General features: G+C 37.9%; 1 protein-coding gene across 1 annotated transcript in view; it reads left to right on the plus strand.

Moving 5' to 3' along the window:
* The window catches only part of DCDC2 (doublecortin domain containing 2), a 62,623-nt gene that overhangs the window by 27,491 nt on the left and 16,340 nt on the right, over nt 1-18,792 (plus strand). Inside the window, 2 exon segments of the mRNA XM_082754411.1 lie at nt 618-672; nt 2,626-2,824. Coding sequence (XP_082610537.1) covers nt 618-672; nt 2,626-2,824 — 254 coding nt within the window.

Here is an 18,792-nt window from a genome sequence, read left to right on the forward strand (position 1 = left end):
AAAAGGTGGGCTTTTAGTATCTTTGGAAAATACAAAGCTAAATAGGGAGCCATTTCAATGAAATAAATGGAAAAAGATGAATGGAAATTCATCACACAGATTGCAATAATTTAGGGGATTTGTGCAACAGTCTGCACATAAACTGGGGTGCAATTTATTTATTTATTATTTATTTATTTACCTTAGCAAGCAACTATAGACAATATGAATAACAAAGTATTTTGAGAAACAAAGTTTACAATAAATGAATTTAAAGATAGGGGGAAATGTTGCTGAAGATGTGTTGATTAAAAGAATTTTATTGAAATTGCTGGAACTTTTCATGAGATTAGTTTTAAGTATCTTACACAGTAATTCACTGAATACTGCTCTGTGGATTTTCAGTACATAAATTGTGCATTTTGGGGAAATGTAATGCACTTGTTTGAATAAGTTCATTATTATGCATTTAAATGTTGTGTAGTGAACAGAAATTACAGATTCTTAGTAAAGCTGTGCAATGGACAAAACAACTCTGTTGGCACAGCTGGCTTGGTGTTATCTGAGTAGGTTATAGAAGGATATTGTCTATGATAGTGACAGTATACAGAATAATAAGATATGACTTATTCCTACAGTTCCAAAGCATCTGTACTACCTCCAATTGTGGGATCTCGAAAATCTAAAGGCAGTGTAAGTATCAAATGCCATAATAAAGTTTGTTTCTGATTTTGCTTAATTCCAGCAGATGGAAAGTCCTTGTTCTTTGGGTTTTAATTAAATATGAAGGGAAAAAATCCTCAGCCACCGGGTGTAATGCTTATTAATGCTTGATGTATCTGTAGATATTTGCAGTGTCAGCTATACAAAATAAATCTAAGAAAATAGATTTTTTAGATTCTAATTTTTTAGAAAACCTTCCATAGCAAAGATTACTGTTGCCTTGAGGTCTTTCCTATAATCCTTTTCAACTTTTCAACTATATTTATGTACTGATTCTTTTTTTGTTTTGTTTTGTTTTTCAAATTATACACCAAAAAGCAAAACACAGGACCTTTTACAAAATTTACTAAAGAAAATGGTGTTTCTGTATGCTGATTCTGATTAAGTCCCTAAAACTGTTTCCTGGCTGATCATTGTTTTATCACTAGCTAACAATTACTACACAGAGCTTGAGTATGCACTGTTTTGTGTCCCGTACAGCTACTTATATGTGTCCAAAATGAGTCCACTGTAGATTTCAGGAAGTGCCAGATCAGAATAGAAGTATCTGTTTGCACCAGTTGCATACAAGTGTAGTTTACTGTACCAGTACAAGACAGCACAGCATCAGACTCTCAGTCTGATTTTTACTATTTTTACATTTTTACTATGGCAGTTGGTCATATCCAACCACTATTAACAAACTAAAAAAAAACCCACACCCACCCTAAAGCCTCTAAACAAAATAAAGTGTACAAGTCTCTGTTCCATATTGCTGTAATGCAGAAAATAAAACCTCAATAAAGAATATGGTTTCATTTTAAATGTGAGTTTAAATGTGAGGTGAAAAGAATTGTCCATGACCCTTGCACAATGAAAGGCCTTTCTGGTGTGCAGTTTCTAAAATGGCATAAACTGTTCATGCAGCTACACTAAGCAAAAAAATAAAGCAGAGTATACCTGTCTTCCATGATTTAGCTAAGTCTGAGATAAGGTGAATGGTTCCAGATGCTAGTAAGATTTTCTGTCCTCTACTCTAGTGCTTCATTGTTATATTGAACATTTTGACACAACTGGATTAGTAAGACACTACACATGCCATTGGACTGGCAGAATTAGGAGGCTGACAGCCGCTAATGAGAGGCAATAATGAGGGTATTCAGTTGGTAAACTCTTAACCCAGCCTAGTATGATATAAACAGCACCCTATAGGGCTACTATGTACAATTAAGTTTTTTATATTTCTTGTGAACAGATTTAGACTCAGGAAAATTTATAAATTAATAAAATCTCTAGCTATTAGAATTATTGATAAACTCAGGATCATACATACATCAAAGCTGAAGAAAATCAGGACCAGGTTTCTGTTCCTGTTTCTAGATACACAACAGAACAAGCAGAGGAATGGGCTGATTTCCTTGGAGGTAATTCAGAGGTGACATGCTGACAGACCCATTTCTAAGCATGATCCTGCTACACAAAGACTGTCATCCTCTTCCAGCCGTTTTTGATGCTTAACATATTAATACCCGTATTTCATTTACACGGGCAAAGAATTATTCACAAGTTATATATTGTATATCTATTGACTTTCTATACATATGCATAGATGAGATACAGCTGTATATTATATGTATGCATGTGTAGATTTGCCTAGCCATTTCTTTCATCAGACGAAACAATATTTCCTTTTAGTAAATGCGTGTTTTCTTCTGAGAATTGTTGGGGAGCATTTAATCAGTCAGATCATATAGCAAGTTGATAACACAGTTACGTTTTTTCAGATTGCATTAGATATCTTTTAACTGTACTGATTTTAAATTAATGTGATTCTGTAACACCTGATACCAACCTATAGATGTTAAAAAGTTTGAATAAAGTTAAGATATAAATAATAATAATAATAATTGAATTCATCAGTGATAATTATGAACACTTTTCCAGGGAAATGATCGGCAGTCTAAATCTACCGTTGGATCCAGTGATGCTGGAGAAAACAGTTACTCACCTCAGCCTCCAAAAGGGAAGGACAAGAAATGCCACAATCCAGAGGATTCTGTGTCTAGAGGACACTTTTCTAACAAATCTACAAAAGGAAAACAAACAGGAGTAGCAGCCTCCGCAGGAGTCCTTCAAGATAATGGTCAGTACCGAGATAAACTCAGTCATAGTGGCGTCCCCCAGGGCTCGGTGCTGGGGCCGGTCCTCTTTAATATCTTCATCGATGATCTGGACGAGGGCATTGAGTGCACCCTCAGTAAGTTTGCAGATGACACCAAGCTATGCGCATGTGTCGATCTGCTTGAGGGTAGGAAAGCTCTGCAGGAGGATCTGGATAGGCTGCACCGATGGGCTGAGGTCAACTGCATGAAGTTTAACAAGGCCAAGTGCCGGGTCCTGCACCTGGGGCGCAATAACCCCAAGCAGAGCTATAGGCTGGGAGAGGAATGGTTGGAGAGCTGCCAGGCAGAGAAGGACCTGGGAGTGATGGTGGATAGTCGGCTGAATATGAGCCAGCAGTGTGCTCAGGTGGCCAAGAAGGCCAACGGCATCCTGGCTTGTATCAGGAACAGTGTGACCAGCAGGGCTAGGGAGGTGATCGTCCCCCTGTACTCAGCTCTGGTGAGGCCGCACCTCGAGTACTGTGTTCAGTTTTGGGCCCCTCGCTACAAGAAGGACATCGAGGTGCTTGAGCGGGTGCAGAGAAGGGCGACGAAGCTGGTGAGGGGCCTGGAGAACAAGTCCTACGAGGAGCTGCTGAGGGAGCTGGGCTTGTTCAGCCTGGAGAAGAGGAGGCTCAGGGGCGACCTTATCACTCTCTGTAGGTACCTCAAGGGAGGCTGTAGCGAGGTGGGGGTTGGTCTGTTCTCCCACGTGCCTGGTGACAGGACGAGGGGGAATGGGCTTAAGTTGAGCCAGGGGAGTTTTAGGTTAGATGTTAGGAAGAACTTCTTCACTGAAAGGGTTGTGAGGCATTGGAACGGGCTGCCCAGGGAAGTGGTGGAGTCACCATCCCTGGAAGTCTTCAAAAGACGTTTAGATGTAGAGCTTAGCGATATGGTTTAGTGGGGACTGCTAGCGTTAGGTCAGAGGTTGGACTCGATGATCTTGAGGTCTCTTCCAACCTAGAAATTCTGTGATTCTGTGAATCTGTGATAGCATAGCATTTTATCTTCTGTTAAACCGGTGAAACACATGGTTAGTATAGTTCTTGAATTGTCAGCTTACTCTGGCTGATTTACCTTACAGTTCTTTTTGCTAGGAAATGTACCTATGCAAGATATTACAATTCAACAGGAGGCTGCGTACAATATTTAGAATATATTGCAAGTGAAATAAACTAATATGGCCATATCATTTTTCTTTTGATATAAGCGTAATAGAAAATATGTTTTGACCACTGTCTTCCACTGTTCTGCACTGCAAAAAAAAAAGCGAAGACAAGAAGCTGGCCTACTCAAAGAACTCTTCACTTTCTGTGAGGATCCTTGGTTAGCACTCTGGTTCTGTATAACAAAAAGACTAGGGAAGGACTATATCAGGGAGTGTAGTGAAAAGACAAGGAGTAATTGCTTTAAACTAAAAGAGGGTATATTTACATTAGCTATAAGGAAGAAATTCTTTACTTGGAGGGTGGTGAGGCACTGGAACAGGTTGCCCAGAGAAGTTGTGGATGCCCTCCTCCGTGGAAGTGTTCAAGACCAGGTTGGATGGGGCTTTGGGCAACCTGGTCTGGTGGGAATTGCCTCACCCATGGCAGGGGGGTTGGATCTGAATCATCTTTCCATCCCAAAACATTCTAGGGTTCTATGAAATGTAGTCATCAACATCCTCTTTCATAAACTGTTTTTCTTGTTTTGTGCTTTTTACTTACTACCACCACCTGTGTTTTTTTATTTAATGGCTAGAAGACTGTCCCCTCACTACAGATTCTGCTGACATACTGGGATGGCTATTTTTCCGCATTGGTAATAGTTTTAAAAGTAATTAATAATGGTCAATTAATATTTGTCAGTAGAAATAAATTATACTTTTCATAACATTTGACACCACTTCATACTGCTGTGTTCATAATTAAATGTGCAATAGTTAATCATGGTTTAAAACTTCAGTATACATCATCTAACAACACAGTTCTGTTCATCTGCATTTGTCTAGAATCATGAATTGTAAATTTACTTCCAGAGTCAGGAGCATTCTGTAAATCTGAGTTTTAAAAGAACAGTGAAATACAATCTTTTTGCAATGTAACAGTCTTTTTTTTTTTTTCAGAGTAAGATTGTTGAATTTCTAGTTCATTTCAGTCTCGAATTAAATACCATTTTTATCCTGTTGTTGATAAGTGGATATAATTTTAGCCTATACTTTTTTTGATAGATTTTTTTTCTTGCTGAAGAATGGTGATTATATTAAAATTGAAGTGAGTGGAAATGTTCATCCCTTATAACTCAGGAAATGACTGAATAGTTCCTTCTGCTTGAAATTATCACGGTGTGTCCCTACTTTTTATGGAGTTAGTGGTTAATGCTAAAAACATTTAAGAAAGCAAGTAGCAGAGCTGACCTCTCAGAGGAGAACTTGCATGTTTGGCTTACCCATTTTAAAAGCTCAGTGAAAAGCTTTTATATTTAATGGTTATCCACTCTGGATACCTCATTTCATTGATAAGTTTTCAATTAAAAAAAAAAAAAAAAAAGATGCATTATTTTGGGAAGTAATGGTATAGAATTCTTTACACAGAGCTCAAAATCCATATGTTGTGGTCTAGCATCCTCTTCAGAGTACTGAACTGCTCTTAGTAGAGACTTACCACAAAATCACAGCATGGTTAAGGTTGGAAGGGACCTCTGGAGGTTGTCTGGTTATAGCCCCCTGCTCAAGCAGGGACACCTAGAGCAAAATGTCCAGGACTGTGCCCAAGAGTCAAAGCCATCTAGGCTGTAATTAGGTAGATCTCAGTCAGATCTCTTACATTAAGAACAGACAAAGCAGGTAACTTTTCCTGATAGTTATAGTGACATTATATTGATTTTCTATATACATATATATATATAATTTTATTTTTTTTGCCTGCACATTTTGTAGGTAAAATTTCTGGAGATGTCTTCTAGAAGTAAGCAGACCACGCTTGCCAAGGCAAGAAAGATGTGCTCTATGCCTTGTGGACCTTGCATTAGTTTAACAGGTTTCTGATTGCTTCCTTTCTGTTCCCAATGGTGAAAAGATTACTAGAAGCAGTAATAGGTTTTCCTGTCCTTTCAGCAGACAGTGACTAAGAGTCAAATCTTACTTTGGAAATATAGTGAGACCTTTCTCCATATTTTGCATTATTGCTTCACCACCTGCTGACAGAAATGTTTGGAAATCCACTGAGTTTATTGAAGAAGTGATTGCTTGCTATTTTCACTTCACTTTTTCCACGCTTTATGAGTCTTGTGTATCTAGGAGAAGTTGTTCATGGCCAATCCTCTGGTTTGAGCTAAAGTATACATTGGGAGAAGCTCTCAGTTATCTCTGTCCACCTTTATTTATCCTCCATGCATGAAGACTTGCTGGTTGATGTGGGAATGGGCAGTTTGATGTCTGTGCTGTTCTGCATATCTAGACCTAGCTGGTAATGCAGGCAGCTGCTGAAGGAGATAATGTCTCTGGATTGAATTCAAACAACAGTATGGGATGAGAAATCGATAGCTGTGTAATGAGTTTCTGATGGTGTGCAATCCCTGGTCTCAGTTGATGAGAAAGTGTATTGTTGATGAGTACAGCTTTCTTTTACAAGCACAAAACCAAAACCATTTCATCCTCCTGTAAGTCTTCAGGCCAACCACCGTTAGGATTGCAGGCTTAATAACATTTACAGACTTTATCTTTCCCTAATTCAGTTCCCCTGTATTTGTTCACTTGGATCAAATGGAAAACATCCCAGGAAGCAGCTGCCTTAATATTCATATTATAAGGCCACTAGTTCAAAATGATTTTAAGCCCTGCTTGTATTTTAATAAGTACATCCTCATTATTTAATTCCTCTAGTTCAGCTTAAATGTATTGCTTTGCCAAATGATTCAAACTAAATTTCATGATGTGTTACTTTTTTTCCCCCCTCCCTTTCTGGCTCTATTTTTTTTTTTTTTCTGTTTCTCTGGAGTAAGTTGGACTTTATTAATATTATTATTAATAATAACAATAATAACAACAATAATCATAAATTATTAGTGTGATAGGAGTTTTACAGCTGGATTTATTCTTGAGCATATTTATTCTTGAGCAACCTACTAATGGTAGGTTTTATGTTACTCAGATAATAAGTTTTCTACTCCTTATGAATGCAGAAATATTATTTCTTTTTCTGTTGAAACCTAGGAATGTAAAAGAGGAGTTAACACAGTATGCTCTGCTTGGTAACCAATATTTATCACATTGTTTTGCTTTTCACTGTTCTTTCCCATGAAAATGAATAACAGGCCTTTCTCTGTACAGTCAAAAATACTAGGAAATAAACATCTCCTTGTGTGATACAAAGGATTCTTAAACTGCTTTTGAATGTTTTTGCCCATATTTGTCTGCTTGTGAGAGACTCCAGCATTTGCAGACAAAATATGAGGAAGGAGCACAACCCTTGAAAAAACAGAGCAAGGGTCTTTTCACTTAAGTCTGACCCTGAGTGAGGGCTCCACTGCTGTTAGAACACAGGTAGCTTGTAATGACAGTTTAAAGAACATGTACTATACATGGCCCCAAAGAGTCATCATCTATGAAGGTGTTGTGTCCTGATTGTTTTTTCTAGTCACACCTAAGATGGAGTGACCTGAAGTGCAGGCCAGCAAGGCTGTGGGAGCTGAGAGCTATTAGTGTAGAGTGCTACAACTTCAGTATCCTCTGGCCAAGATAAACCCTCTGTGTCAAAGATTTCCCTTGTGTCAGTGTCCCAGCATTCTCTCAGCTTAATGTTGGACCATGAAAATATAGAATTGCAGAGGTCAGCATTACAGCATATTTCTGTCTTTTATTATTTGGAGTGACTGAACTGCTGTGTGATTTGTGATGATGTTAAACTTAAAGGCATAGTGTTATGTGACCTCATGCCCTGGTTTATATCAAGCTTGCTTCTTTATTTCTCACTAGCTGAATATTTTGCACCCATGTTTAACACGAGTTAAACATAGTACAGAAGCTTGATTAACTATTTCCACCAAATCATCTGTCTTGTAGATGCGATGTGAAAGTTCTTAGTTTGTCGATTTAATGTACATTTTGGATCAGAGATAGACAGTGAAATAGTCCCCTTCAAAAGCTTTCCCTAGAGAGACTCTTCAGCCAAATGATCATTGTGAGCCTACTGACTGAACTTGTGGATCTGAGAAATGAGTAGATGTATCAAAGTAAGCAAAATCTGAATCATTCTGTCCCCATCAGCATTGGTGTTGCTTTATATAGTGCATCATATGAGAGTCACCTGGCTCCATTTTGACCTGTGCAATCCTTTCTTTTTACCAAAAAGAAGCTCCCAGTGATGAATTCTTACTACATGGTTTTTTTGCTACCAAAGGAAGCAAAACAGCTTGCCTCCTTTAAGTAGGCTGTGGCTGGCTTCTCTGCCTGCTTCTTTTGACACACTAAATTAGTATACCAGTGAAACAGGACAGAGAGATGTCAAAAATATTCAAACATTGAAAATATTTTCATATCCAGATGATCTAATGTGTCTGTCATACAGTCTGTTTTCATGGCTCGGTAGGCTGCTTGGGTTCAACCTGCTGGACCATCCATTTTTTCACAGGGACATCTGAATGTACTTACCACCTTCTTGAAAAAAAAGAAAAAAAAAAAAAAAGAGGATTGTCACTTGCAGTGTTCTTCAGAATACGTGTTTTTCTACATCATTTGAGGGACCACACTCACAAGGTTGCACATCTGATGGTATCACAGAATCAGAGAATGGTTGAGGTTGGAAGGGACCTCTGGAAATCATCTGGTCCAACCAACCCGCTCAGGCAGGGACACCTAGAGCAAGTCCTCCAGAACCATGTACAGACCACTTCTGAAGATCTCCAAGGAGGGAGACTCCACAACTTCTCTGGACAACCTGTTCCAGTGCTCACTCACACACACAATAAAGTAGTGTTTCTCGATGTTTAGATGGAACCTCTTGTGTTCCAGTTTGCGCCCATTTCCTCTTGTTCTGTCACTGGGCACCACTGAAAAGAGCCTGTCTTTTCCGTCTTTGCACCCTCCCTTCAGGCACCAACCTTATAGACATAGTCTGTAGACTGTCTACATATAGTCTACATTGGTCTGTAGACTATGTCTATACTTTCCCACCAGGACTGCTAGATTCTTTTTTGCTGATCTGCTTTCCAGCTGGGTGACCCCCAACATGTACTTGTGCCTGGGGTTGTTCCTTCAAAGGTTGTTCCTTCCCCTAGTCTTTCAACTAGTCTTTCATCCTAGTTGTTGGGACCTGGAATTCCACAAGGCTGGTTTTGCTGGTTAAAACTAAGGCAAAGAAGGCATTCGGTACTTTGGCCCCTTCATTATGACCAGGCCCCCTGTTTCATTTAGTAGAGGGCCTACATTCTCCCAAGACTTACTTTTGTTACTGATGTACTTGTAGAAGTCTTTCTTGTCACCCTTGACATTCCTGGCCATATCTAATTTTACATGGACTTTAGCTTTCCTAACTCCATCCCTGGATGCTCAGACAGTGCTTCCGTATTCCTCCTAGATTGCTTATCCTTGTTTTCAACCTCTTCAGGCTTCCTTTCTGTATTTAAGTTTGGCCAGCAGTTCCTTACTGGTCCACTCAGGCCTCCTGACATTTTTGATTGACTTCTTTTTTGTTCAGATGCATTACTCTTGAGCTTGAATATTAAGTAGCTTTCTTGTGCCTGTCATCCCTTTAGGTCCTTATCCCTTGTGACTCTTTATGGTCTTTATGGTATGATCTTTAAAGTCCATTCAACCCAAACCATTCTATGATTCCCTGGTTCTTGCAGGAAAAGATGTAGGATTCTGCAGGAGATGGCATGGAGTACAAAGTCAAGATGAACCACTATCGGAATATGTTTGTGTCTATTTCTTTAGCCATGTGGAGCTAATATGCACACTTCCATTTTTAAGCACACAGCTTTAGTTCCATTTGTGTCACTGAAACTCTGACACTTTCTTGTTCAAAAGTAAAATAGTGTGTTCTTGAAGAGACAGTCTATCGGTCACATACTTACTTACTATGTCTTTGTTAGACTTGCACATGTGCTTAAATTTAAGCATGGGCATTTGGATTAAGAAGATTAGGACTTGCTCTTTGAAGAAAAAGCTATTATCCTAAGCCTAACATATATATTATCCTCCTATATTAAATCCTATGTTTTCCAGATCATGTGTGCTAAGCCTAATATATATATGCACACATGATCTGGAAAACATAGGAGTTCATTTAGTCTTATTATTTAATATTTAATGTCAGTTTTTCTCACACATTCTATCCTCTGTATCATCATTTAACAGTGTGGATAAAACAATATTTCATATGAAAATTTATAATCTTTGTTACAAGAACAGAGCTAAAAGCTTATGATAAAACATCAAGAAAGCATATCGTTCCTATATGAATTACTAGTGTCTGGTATATATTTCACAGAGACATATTCCATGCCACAGAAATTATTCAGCACATATGTGGTCATATGAGTATATCTGCATCACAATATTAATTGAAAGAATCTATTAATGTCAGTGATATTGATATATATTATTTTAAAAATCTTTTATAAGGCCTGTCTTATAAAACCCTCTTACCTATACAGTGATCCAGTGTAAACATATGCCCATTTTACCTCTGTGTTTTATTCTCTTTTTTTTTTTTTTTTATTTAGTGAGTAACAATGTTGTTAAGGATGCTTCTGTCTCTTGTAAATTGTACAATTTAAAATATAAAATGTACACCTAAATTTTTATGAAATGGCTGTGGAAATATGTGAAAATCCTTTTAGTAGGGTGGAGTGCATGTTCCATTAGGGCAGTATTAGGCTTTTTGTATTTATTTATTGTTCCTTTTGACAGAAGTATTTTTAAAAGGACTTACACATACTTTATCAGGAGTGTAATGATAGGACAAGGAGTAACAGCTTTAACCTGAAAGAGGGTAGATTTAGATTAGATATAAGGAAGAAATTCTTTACTATGAGGATAGTGAGGCACTGGAACAGGTTGCCCAGAGAAGCTGCGGATACCCCATCCCTGGAGGTGTTCAGGGCCAGGTTGGATGGGGCTTTGAGCAACCTGGTCTAGTGGGAGGTGTTCCTAGTAAGGGATCTTTAAGGTCCCTTCCAAACCAAATCATTCTATGTTTCTAAAACATTGGCATTTTTGTAGTTCCTAGCTAACATTTGAAGATGCTTGACCTGCATTAGACTTATTTAATGGAGATAACTGGATTTGTCCAGAGCCAGGATCCTGCTTTTTTATGGAAAGAGGAAAAACATAAAATGTCCACTAGTATGTATCAGAATTTTGGAGTGTTTTTAGCTCCAAATCATTATGAGAGTGTAAAAGATAACTTTTTTCTGACTAATACAAAGTTATTCTTTTAAACATGTCCGTTAAATGTTTGTCCCGATGCTCTTAAAAAAGTTCTTGTCTGTACTTTTCATGGTTGATTTATGCATGATGTGTTTTTAAAACAAAAGTAATTTTCTGTACAGGTAGTTTATATTTCTATATAACAGTAAATTAGGAAATATAAAAAAAAACATAAAAAATAGGAAATGTGGCAAGAACTCACAAGAACAAATAATATTGTTTGTTTGTTTGTTTTGTTTTGTTTTTCATTTTTATGTATTCAGTAGATGTTAATGTGAATGCAGCACTACAGCTATGGAACAAGAATAAAATCAAACAGAATAGTCAGAAAGGACATAAAAAGATCATTGAGACCAGCTGTCAGACTACTTCAGGGCTGACCCAAAGTTAAAGCAATACCATTAAAAGCATTATCCAAATACCTCATAAACAAGGACAGGCAGGCATGGGGCATCAATAACCTCTATAGGAAGCCTGTTTCAGTGTCTGACTGCTCATTGCATAAAGAAGTTTTTCCTAATGTCTAGTCTGAACCTCCTCTTGAGCAGGCATTCCTACACATCCTATCACTAGATACCAGGGAGAAAAGATGAGCACCTCCCTCTGAATTCTCCCTCTTTAACTCAGTTAAAAGGGGAAGGTGGGAAATCAACAGGCAAACCCTGAGCACATTTTGCTTAGAAAATGATGAACTGTTGTTTAATTTTAAATTAAAAAAAAAAAAAAAAAAGCTAACTACTTCATTGAAGTTAATTGAAAGAGTACAAATGAGTAATCATGACTTAAACTGGCACTCAGACATGCAGCAGTGTTCTTTTATTTCATGGCTGCCGTGCCTGAATCTGTACTTAACCTGTGCATGTGTGCTTTATTTGCATGCGTGCTGAAGACCCATTGCACTCCCCTTGGGTGTGAAGGGAACTTACACTGCTGAGGTGGCATGATAGCAGCCAGAGGGCGGTTGAAGGGTACATGCCTGTTTCTAAGGTTGTTGTTTTTCACAGAATCACAGAATCACAGAATTTCTAGGTTGGAAGAGACCTCAAGATCATCAAGTCCAACCTCTGACCTAACACTAACAGTCCCCACTAAGCCATATCCCTAAGCTCTACATCTAAACGTTCTTCACTTGTTTTCAGTACTTCTTCAGTTACTGAAGACCTGAGTTAACATCCACCCCGAAGTGAAAGAGCAGAATATAGGCAGTTTCTCTGTGTGTTAGTGAAAGCTCTTCCCCTTCTCCTAACCCTAATGCTTTTAGTGCTCTGAAAAGTCTCTCTGTCAATAACCATCTTTCCCACACTCCGTCCTGCTTTGCTAACTTGCCTCTGAGTTTGATGGACTCCTGTGACTGTTATGTGAGACTGAAGTGGATGATGAAGTGCCTTGAAAGATGATAATGGGGATGGGTTTTTTGGTATTAAGGCCCTTGTATTGTCCCTGAAAGTGACTGCTTGAGATACAGCTCTTATGCAGACAACCAGTACCATACATTTAAATAGTTGTACTACTTTGGCTAGGTTCAGTTAGCAGACAGGAACACTTCAGCTTTCTTCCTAGTTCCCCAGTGCTTTTTGAAGCCTGCTTCAAACGTATGTTTGAGGACCAGAAATTGAGATGGAAAGGAGCAAGGGTGTCTTGCATTCTCTTCCTACCTTTGCCCACAGATGCAAGGCTGTAAGAACTGCACGTATGGAGTTAAGAGCAAAAATAAGAGCAAACACAAGAACACCAGACTTAGCACATCCATTTTCCATCTGCATTATTGGCTGTTAGCCAAAGTGCTACTTGGGCTAATTGCATTTTAACTCCACATAGCAAGACTAAAATAGGATTATTTGCAAAGACTCCAGCTGTAGTGTACTTGGCCTCACCTTTGTGCTGTTCATTCAGAAGGCATGTACAGAAGTTTTGAAAAAGCTTTTTATTTGGAGAGGCTATTTGGTCTTATATTTTTCCCTGTGACAACAAGAAAAGAAGGATGCAGTAAATCCTAAAGGCTTCTTGACCTTGGTAAAGTTTCAGACCTCAGCTGCTCCTGGAAACTTGTTGAGGGCAAGACACATCTTGCCTACCTCCCGTTTTATGAGGATCAGGGGATTAATTCAAGCTTGGGTTCTAGGCTTCAGCCATCCAGGAGAGACAAATGTGACAGGAGATGCCCATTCTCTCAGCTGACAAGGAAATTTGAAATCTAGTTTACAATAGGTGCTGGAGTATTGGATGTGATTCCTGCCTTAAATTATGACATTATCAATTTCACTTTAGAGAGAGGAATTTTATTCTGAAACAGACGGATTTTTGATGGAGACCTAGAAGACTGCTCCCAGTCTTCAGTGATGATGATTGCTCCCAAGTACTGTTTTGATCAGTATATTTCTGCTCCAAAGGCTTGTTGCAGTTACTCAGTTGGCTTTGCAGGGTTATTCCAAAAAACTCGTTCAAATTCAGAGACTTTGGGCAGAGTAGGGGAAGCATTTATCAACAGTTTACAAGTTTTTTTTTTCCCCTGATGGACAGTGGAAAAGCCTCTTTGCATTTTATTCAGCTGCATTTGTCTGTCACTGATGTGGGATTAATTTTAATCTGCAACTAATAAACTACAGTGAGTTTACACATGTACATTTCAGAATGTACTAAAACAGACAAAAAGAAAATATTCACAATAGAAGATGTGTCCCATATTCTTTGCTGTTCTCCCTGCCAATTTAGCAGTTACATGAAATCTTCTCTCTCCTGAGTGCCAGATTGTTTGAAAGTGATTGTTTCCTGAGACTTGACATCTGAAGAATTATACTCATACTGTATTTAAAAGCTTAACCTAATCTTCCAAGAGTTTAGTTGGGCTAGTCATGTATTCACTTGGAATGTTGTTTCTTTTTAATACATTGAGAATTTCACCAGTCTGCCATTCATATTACAACTGATCCATGTCATAATCCTCTCAAATCAAGATGATTAAAGAATTATTCAATTTTGAAAGCTCTTTGTGCAAATTTTAAAGACACCACTTCTTAGAACAAATTCAGTAGTCTGCAAGCTGGTGCTTCAGTTTTTGTAAACTTTAAGGCTTTAAAGAGCATTGAATATATTATATGCAACAGTAATTGCAACTGGAAATATGAGGTTTAGATCTTTGATTAGTGCAGCTGTTTCAGTAGAATTTAGGCTTGTAAAAGTGATACCAAAGACATATTTAGTTATCATTATCTTGATTTAAGATTGAAACAACAACAACAATACCCTACTCCTTTTTTTTTTTTTTTTTTTTTTTTAATATTTTATTTATTTATTTATTTGGTTTGCAGCACTCTGTAAATGCTGCTTTAAGAAATTGAACAGGAAAGTAGTGAATTTAGAAGCATAATAGAAAATCCTTGTAAGGGAGCACCCTCAATTTTATGGCCTATTCTGTTCAAATGCAGTGGGTTAATTATGATCACACTGCTTGCAAAGTAACTCCCCATCCAAACTACCAAACAAGTTATAGATGTAATAGAATGTGAAGTTTTACTTCTGGCTATGATTTGGAAGAGTATTATACTGGAGATGGGATAAGTCACTTCACAGTTTTTCACATCTACTTTCGGGTATTATAAGGCCTTAGAAATTAGCAATTATTTCAATTTCTTGGTGTTACAGTTGGCTAAAAAAGGGAAGAAAGAGGCCAACCATTAAGTAAAGGGAAAGCTGCACAGAACATCAGGTATGGCAGCTGCTCCTGCTATCATGCTCTGAATTTCTTTCAATAAAATTGTGAACCTGTGAAAGAATATACTTGTGGACTACTGGATGTCTGCTGTGCATTGTGAGCTAGAGCTGCTGTTGTCCATGTTGTCCTGCTGGCAACTTTTCTGACTGAAAAACTGTACTTGAAACAGAGATGTATAGACCGGATCATTGTTGCTTTGTTGCCAGTGCAGATAATAACTATGCTGAAAAAGAGAGGTCATCTTTTTTTTTTTTTTTTTCCCAGAGATTTTACAGGGCCTGGAGGTTTATTCCATGCATAATAGGAGATAGAATTGCAGTCTAATAAGAACTGAGAACCCTTGCTGCTGTTAGTTTGTATCATTATTACAGAATCACAGTAGCCAGAATATGCTGATGCCAGTGGGGAACTGAGGTGATGGTAACCCTTGTGGCCTTCATCTCCAAGCACATCATTCTTCTTTAGGTTTGCTTTTGCTAAGATGAGTACATTGAAAAAGTGAGCAAACAGTACTGGGCAACAGGTAAGCCATGGTGCTTAATTCACAGCAGGATAGAGTGTAGGTGTACTGACTCAGTTTGGAGTGACAAGAACAGAACAGACTATTCAGGGCTTTGCTTTGTGACAATTAAGACCTTAGGACCAAGCTGTACCCAAGAAAACACTGGCTTATGGAATGAACATGGAAGTCAAAAAGCTAATGCTAAATAGGATTTGCTTTATTAATTGCAAAATGCAAATTATCTTAATGATATGTCATTTAAAAAAATGAATAAAGTAGATGTTTAGAAACAAAGAATAAATGAAGTGAACAATTAAAGTAGGGGGAAGGAAGAAAAAACTCATGACATGCAGTCCTTTATTTTTGTAGCTGTTTATATACAAAGATGAATGAGCTGTTGCAGCTGTCGAAGGCAGCTTTTCCTTTGCACTAACACTACCACATTTCTTATCAACAAAGGGAACTGCTTTGTACAAGGTTAAACTCTAGAAGCACCTTTGGCAGTTTCTGTAGTGATGCTGAGAAGTCAGCAATCTGTAGTAGCATGAAATGTTAGAATTTGAATATTTTCTGCATAGAGAAAATAGCTGCTTAGCAGCTTGAGGTTGCAATAGTATCAGGTGAAAAAAAATACATATTTTTGTAATATTCCCACCAGTTTCATATGTATTTTCCTACCGGTTTCTTTTTAATTCTGCTACTTTTTGATGACAGAGGTCACAGGCACACATACACATCTGTCACCAGGGTGGTGGCTTTTTGTTGGAAATGGGCCTTGATACTTCGAAAGTATAAATAAATAAATAACAGAAAATTATGTTGTAGACAAGCATAAATGCACCTCCTCCCTATTCCTCATAGCAATATATTCAATTTAATGAGCCACAGATTTTTTACATTTTGTTTTTAATTCGACTTAACATTTTTATGAGACAGCCTCTGTGGTAAGTCACATTAATTTTTTTTTATAGTCACATTAACTTTCTTGCTTACATACAGAGCTTGCAGTTAGTAAATGCCTCTGATTTCCATAAAATATTCAGGGCAGGCTATTATTATGATGATTTTTTATCCCTACTGCTAAACTTCAATCAGTTTCAAATTTGAAATGCATTAATGACTGTATAATGTTGTAATTTGTGCTGCAATAAATCTTTTATAGTTAATGCTGTGTAGGAAACAAGCTTATACAAGAGCCATTAATTGCTCTGTTTAATTATTTAAAATATATATATTTCTTATGAGTTAGCTCAATGTATAACTCAATTACTGTTTAATAAAGTCATATTACTTTCTTGTTTATCAAATACAAGAGGATTCCAGCTGAAATACTGAATGGCATCAGACACAAGATGTTTGTGTTGTAGCCAAGTTTTGCTCAAGTTATATTTGCACCAATTCATTGCTTCTTTCTCTACATATTAAACTGAATGATTGCATGATACAGTGAACATCTGTTTATGTAGTCAGTTGACAACATGTATCATGTAAAATGTTGTTAGTCAAAATGTTCTGGGCATTTTAGTTTTACCATTGCTGATTAATGTACTCTGTACTTACTGGGGGATTAGCCAGAAATAAAAATATCCAGAAAACTTCCCTGATCAGCCAGTGGCAGACTTCCTTTTCACAAAGTTGAATTCTCAGGTGCTACAAAGTCAGTATAGCTGGCATGGGTCAGTCAACAGGACAGAGTAGGAAACTGAATATGAAGATCTTGTATTGTATTGGTTTTATTTTCTTGTTTACAACTAAGTAATGGAGGTGGAAAAGTAATGTCAGTAATACAGTGCCACCTGTTCCTAGCTTTGCTGAAATTAATAGAGGACCAAGGCACTAAGTGTATGATACAGACCTTAGCCATACAGTAGGTGCCAGTGTTTCAACAGCCGTATCAACTGACTTTGCTTAGGGCAGCTTGAGTTGGTTCACCACTATTTTGAAATATGTGCCACCTTTTTTCAGTAGAGCTGTGATCAGGCTCCAGGTGTTCCCTTTCCCATTAGCCCTCACAAGGCTTTGGGGAATTCAGAGCTTAAAGCAGTCTGGATTCCCTTGAGATTTCATAGGTCTTTCTCTCTGTGTGATCATGAAGCTGGAGAAGAGGTAAGGCAGAGCACAACTCTTGAAGAAGCTCCATAGGAATGCACTCACAGTTAAAGTTTTCATTTACTCCTCCATCTTGAATTAAAAAAAAACAAAAAAAAGTTCTAAGAATTTTTACCCAGAGTTTCACTAAATGTTTCTTATAGGAATAAACAATAATTATGAGAAGAAATCAAGAAAAATACTTGCCTGAGAAAAGTGAGCATTTTTTTCATTGCTGCTGTTTGCAGCACCTCTGTCACAAACGGGTATATATGGGAGCATCTGAACATACAAATTCAATTGCAGATAGGTACTAGGAAAATGACATTCCTGTTCTTAGGTTTTTCAGAAGGAAGATTCCTTTAAGACGTTGAAATTGGCATGGGTACCTGCTGTTTTATTCTTTCCTCTCCTCTAATTCTTTCAAGCTTCTGCTCTTCCACTGCACATAACCTGTTTTTTGTTGTTGTTGTTGTTTGTTTTTTAATCCCATTTCTTCCCTTAACTTATACCAGTGCTTCCTCATCTTCCTGTTTGCTCTTGCATAGTTCCTCATTCCGCATGTTCCTTTTCAGGTTATTCTGCATTCATCTTATCTTTTCTCTCTGGGTTCATAACATCTGGCCTCTGTATATCCTCTCTATCAAGTTGACTGCTCCTCCTGAATTCCTTTTTCCTCTTATGATCCACTCTCTGCCCTTCTGTGGATTCTTCTTTCTCCATCTTGCCTGAATTAATGAACATGACCCTGCTTGAAAATAATCAGAAATAATGGGAGATGACATTGGTATTTGTTTAGGTTGCCTCACTTTTCTCTGTATAGGATACAGAGATATATGAAATGGGGGATTCTAAATTAAGGCAGTGTGTTTTCAGGTAGTGACTGGCAAAATCTTTAAAATTCCAGTATCTTCTGTTTGCGTGGACGCAGAATCACAGAATGGTTGAGGTTGGAAGTCATCTGAAGGTAATCTGGTCCAACTCCTCTGCTCAAGCAGGGACACGTAGAGCAGGTTGCCCAGGACCATGTCCAGGCAATGTTTGAAGGTCTCAAAGGAGAGAGACTCCACAGCTTCCCTGAGCAGCCTGTTTTATTGCCATGGAAAGCACCACGGAAAAAATATCCTCGTAGAAGATCTGGAGCCTCTCAATAATATTTTGCTTGGCCTGTTGTCTGAAGCAGCACTTAGTTTGGCGTAGAGAATGGAGAACTGAGAACCTAAATGGAAAT

Source organism: Aythya marila, assembly GCF_965140915.1.
Source record: "Aythya marila genome assembly, chromosome: 2".
NCBI lineage: Eukaryota > Metazoa > Chordata > Aves > Anseriformes > Anatidae > Aythya > Aythya marila.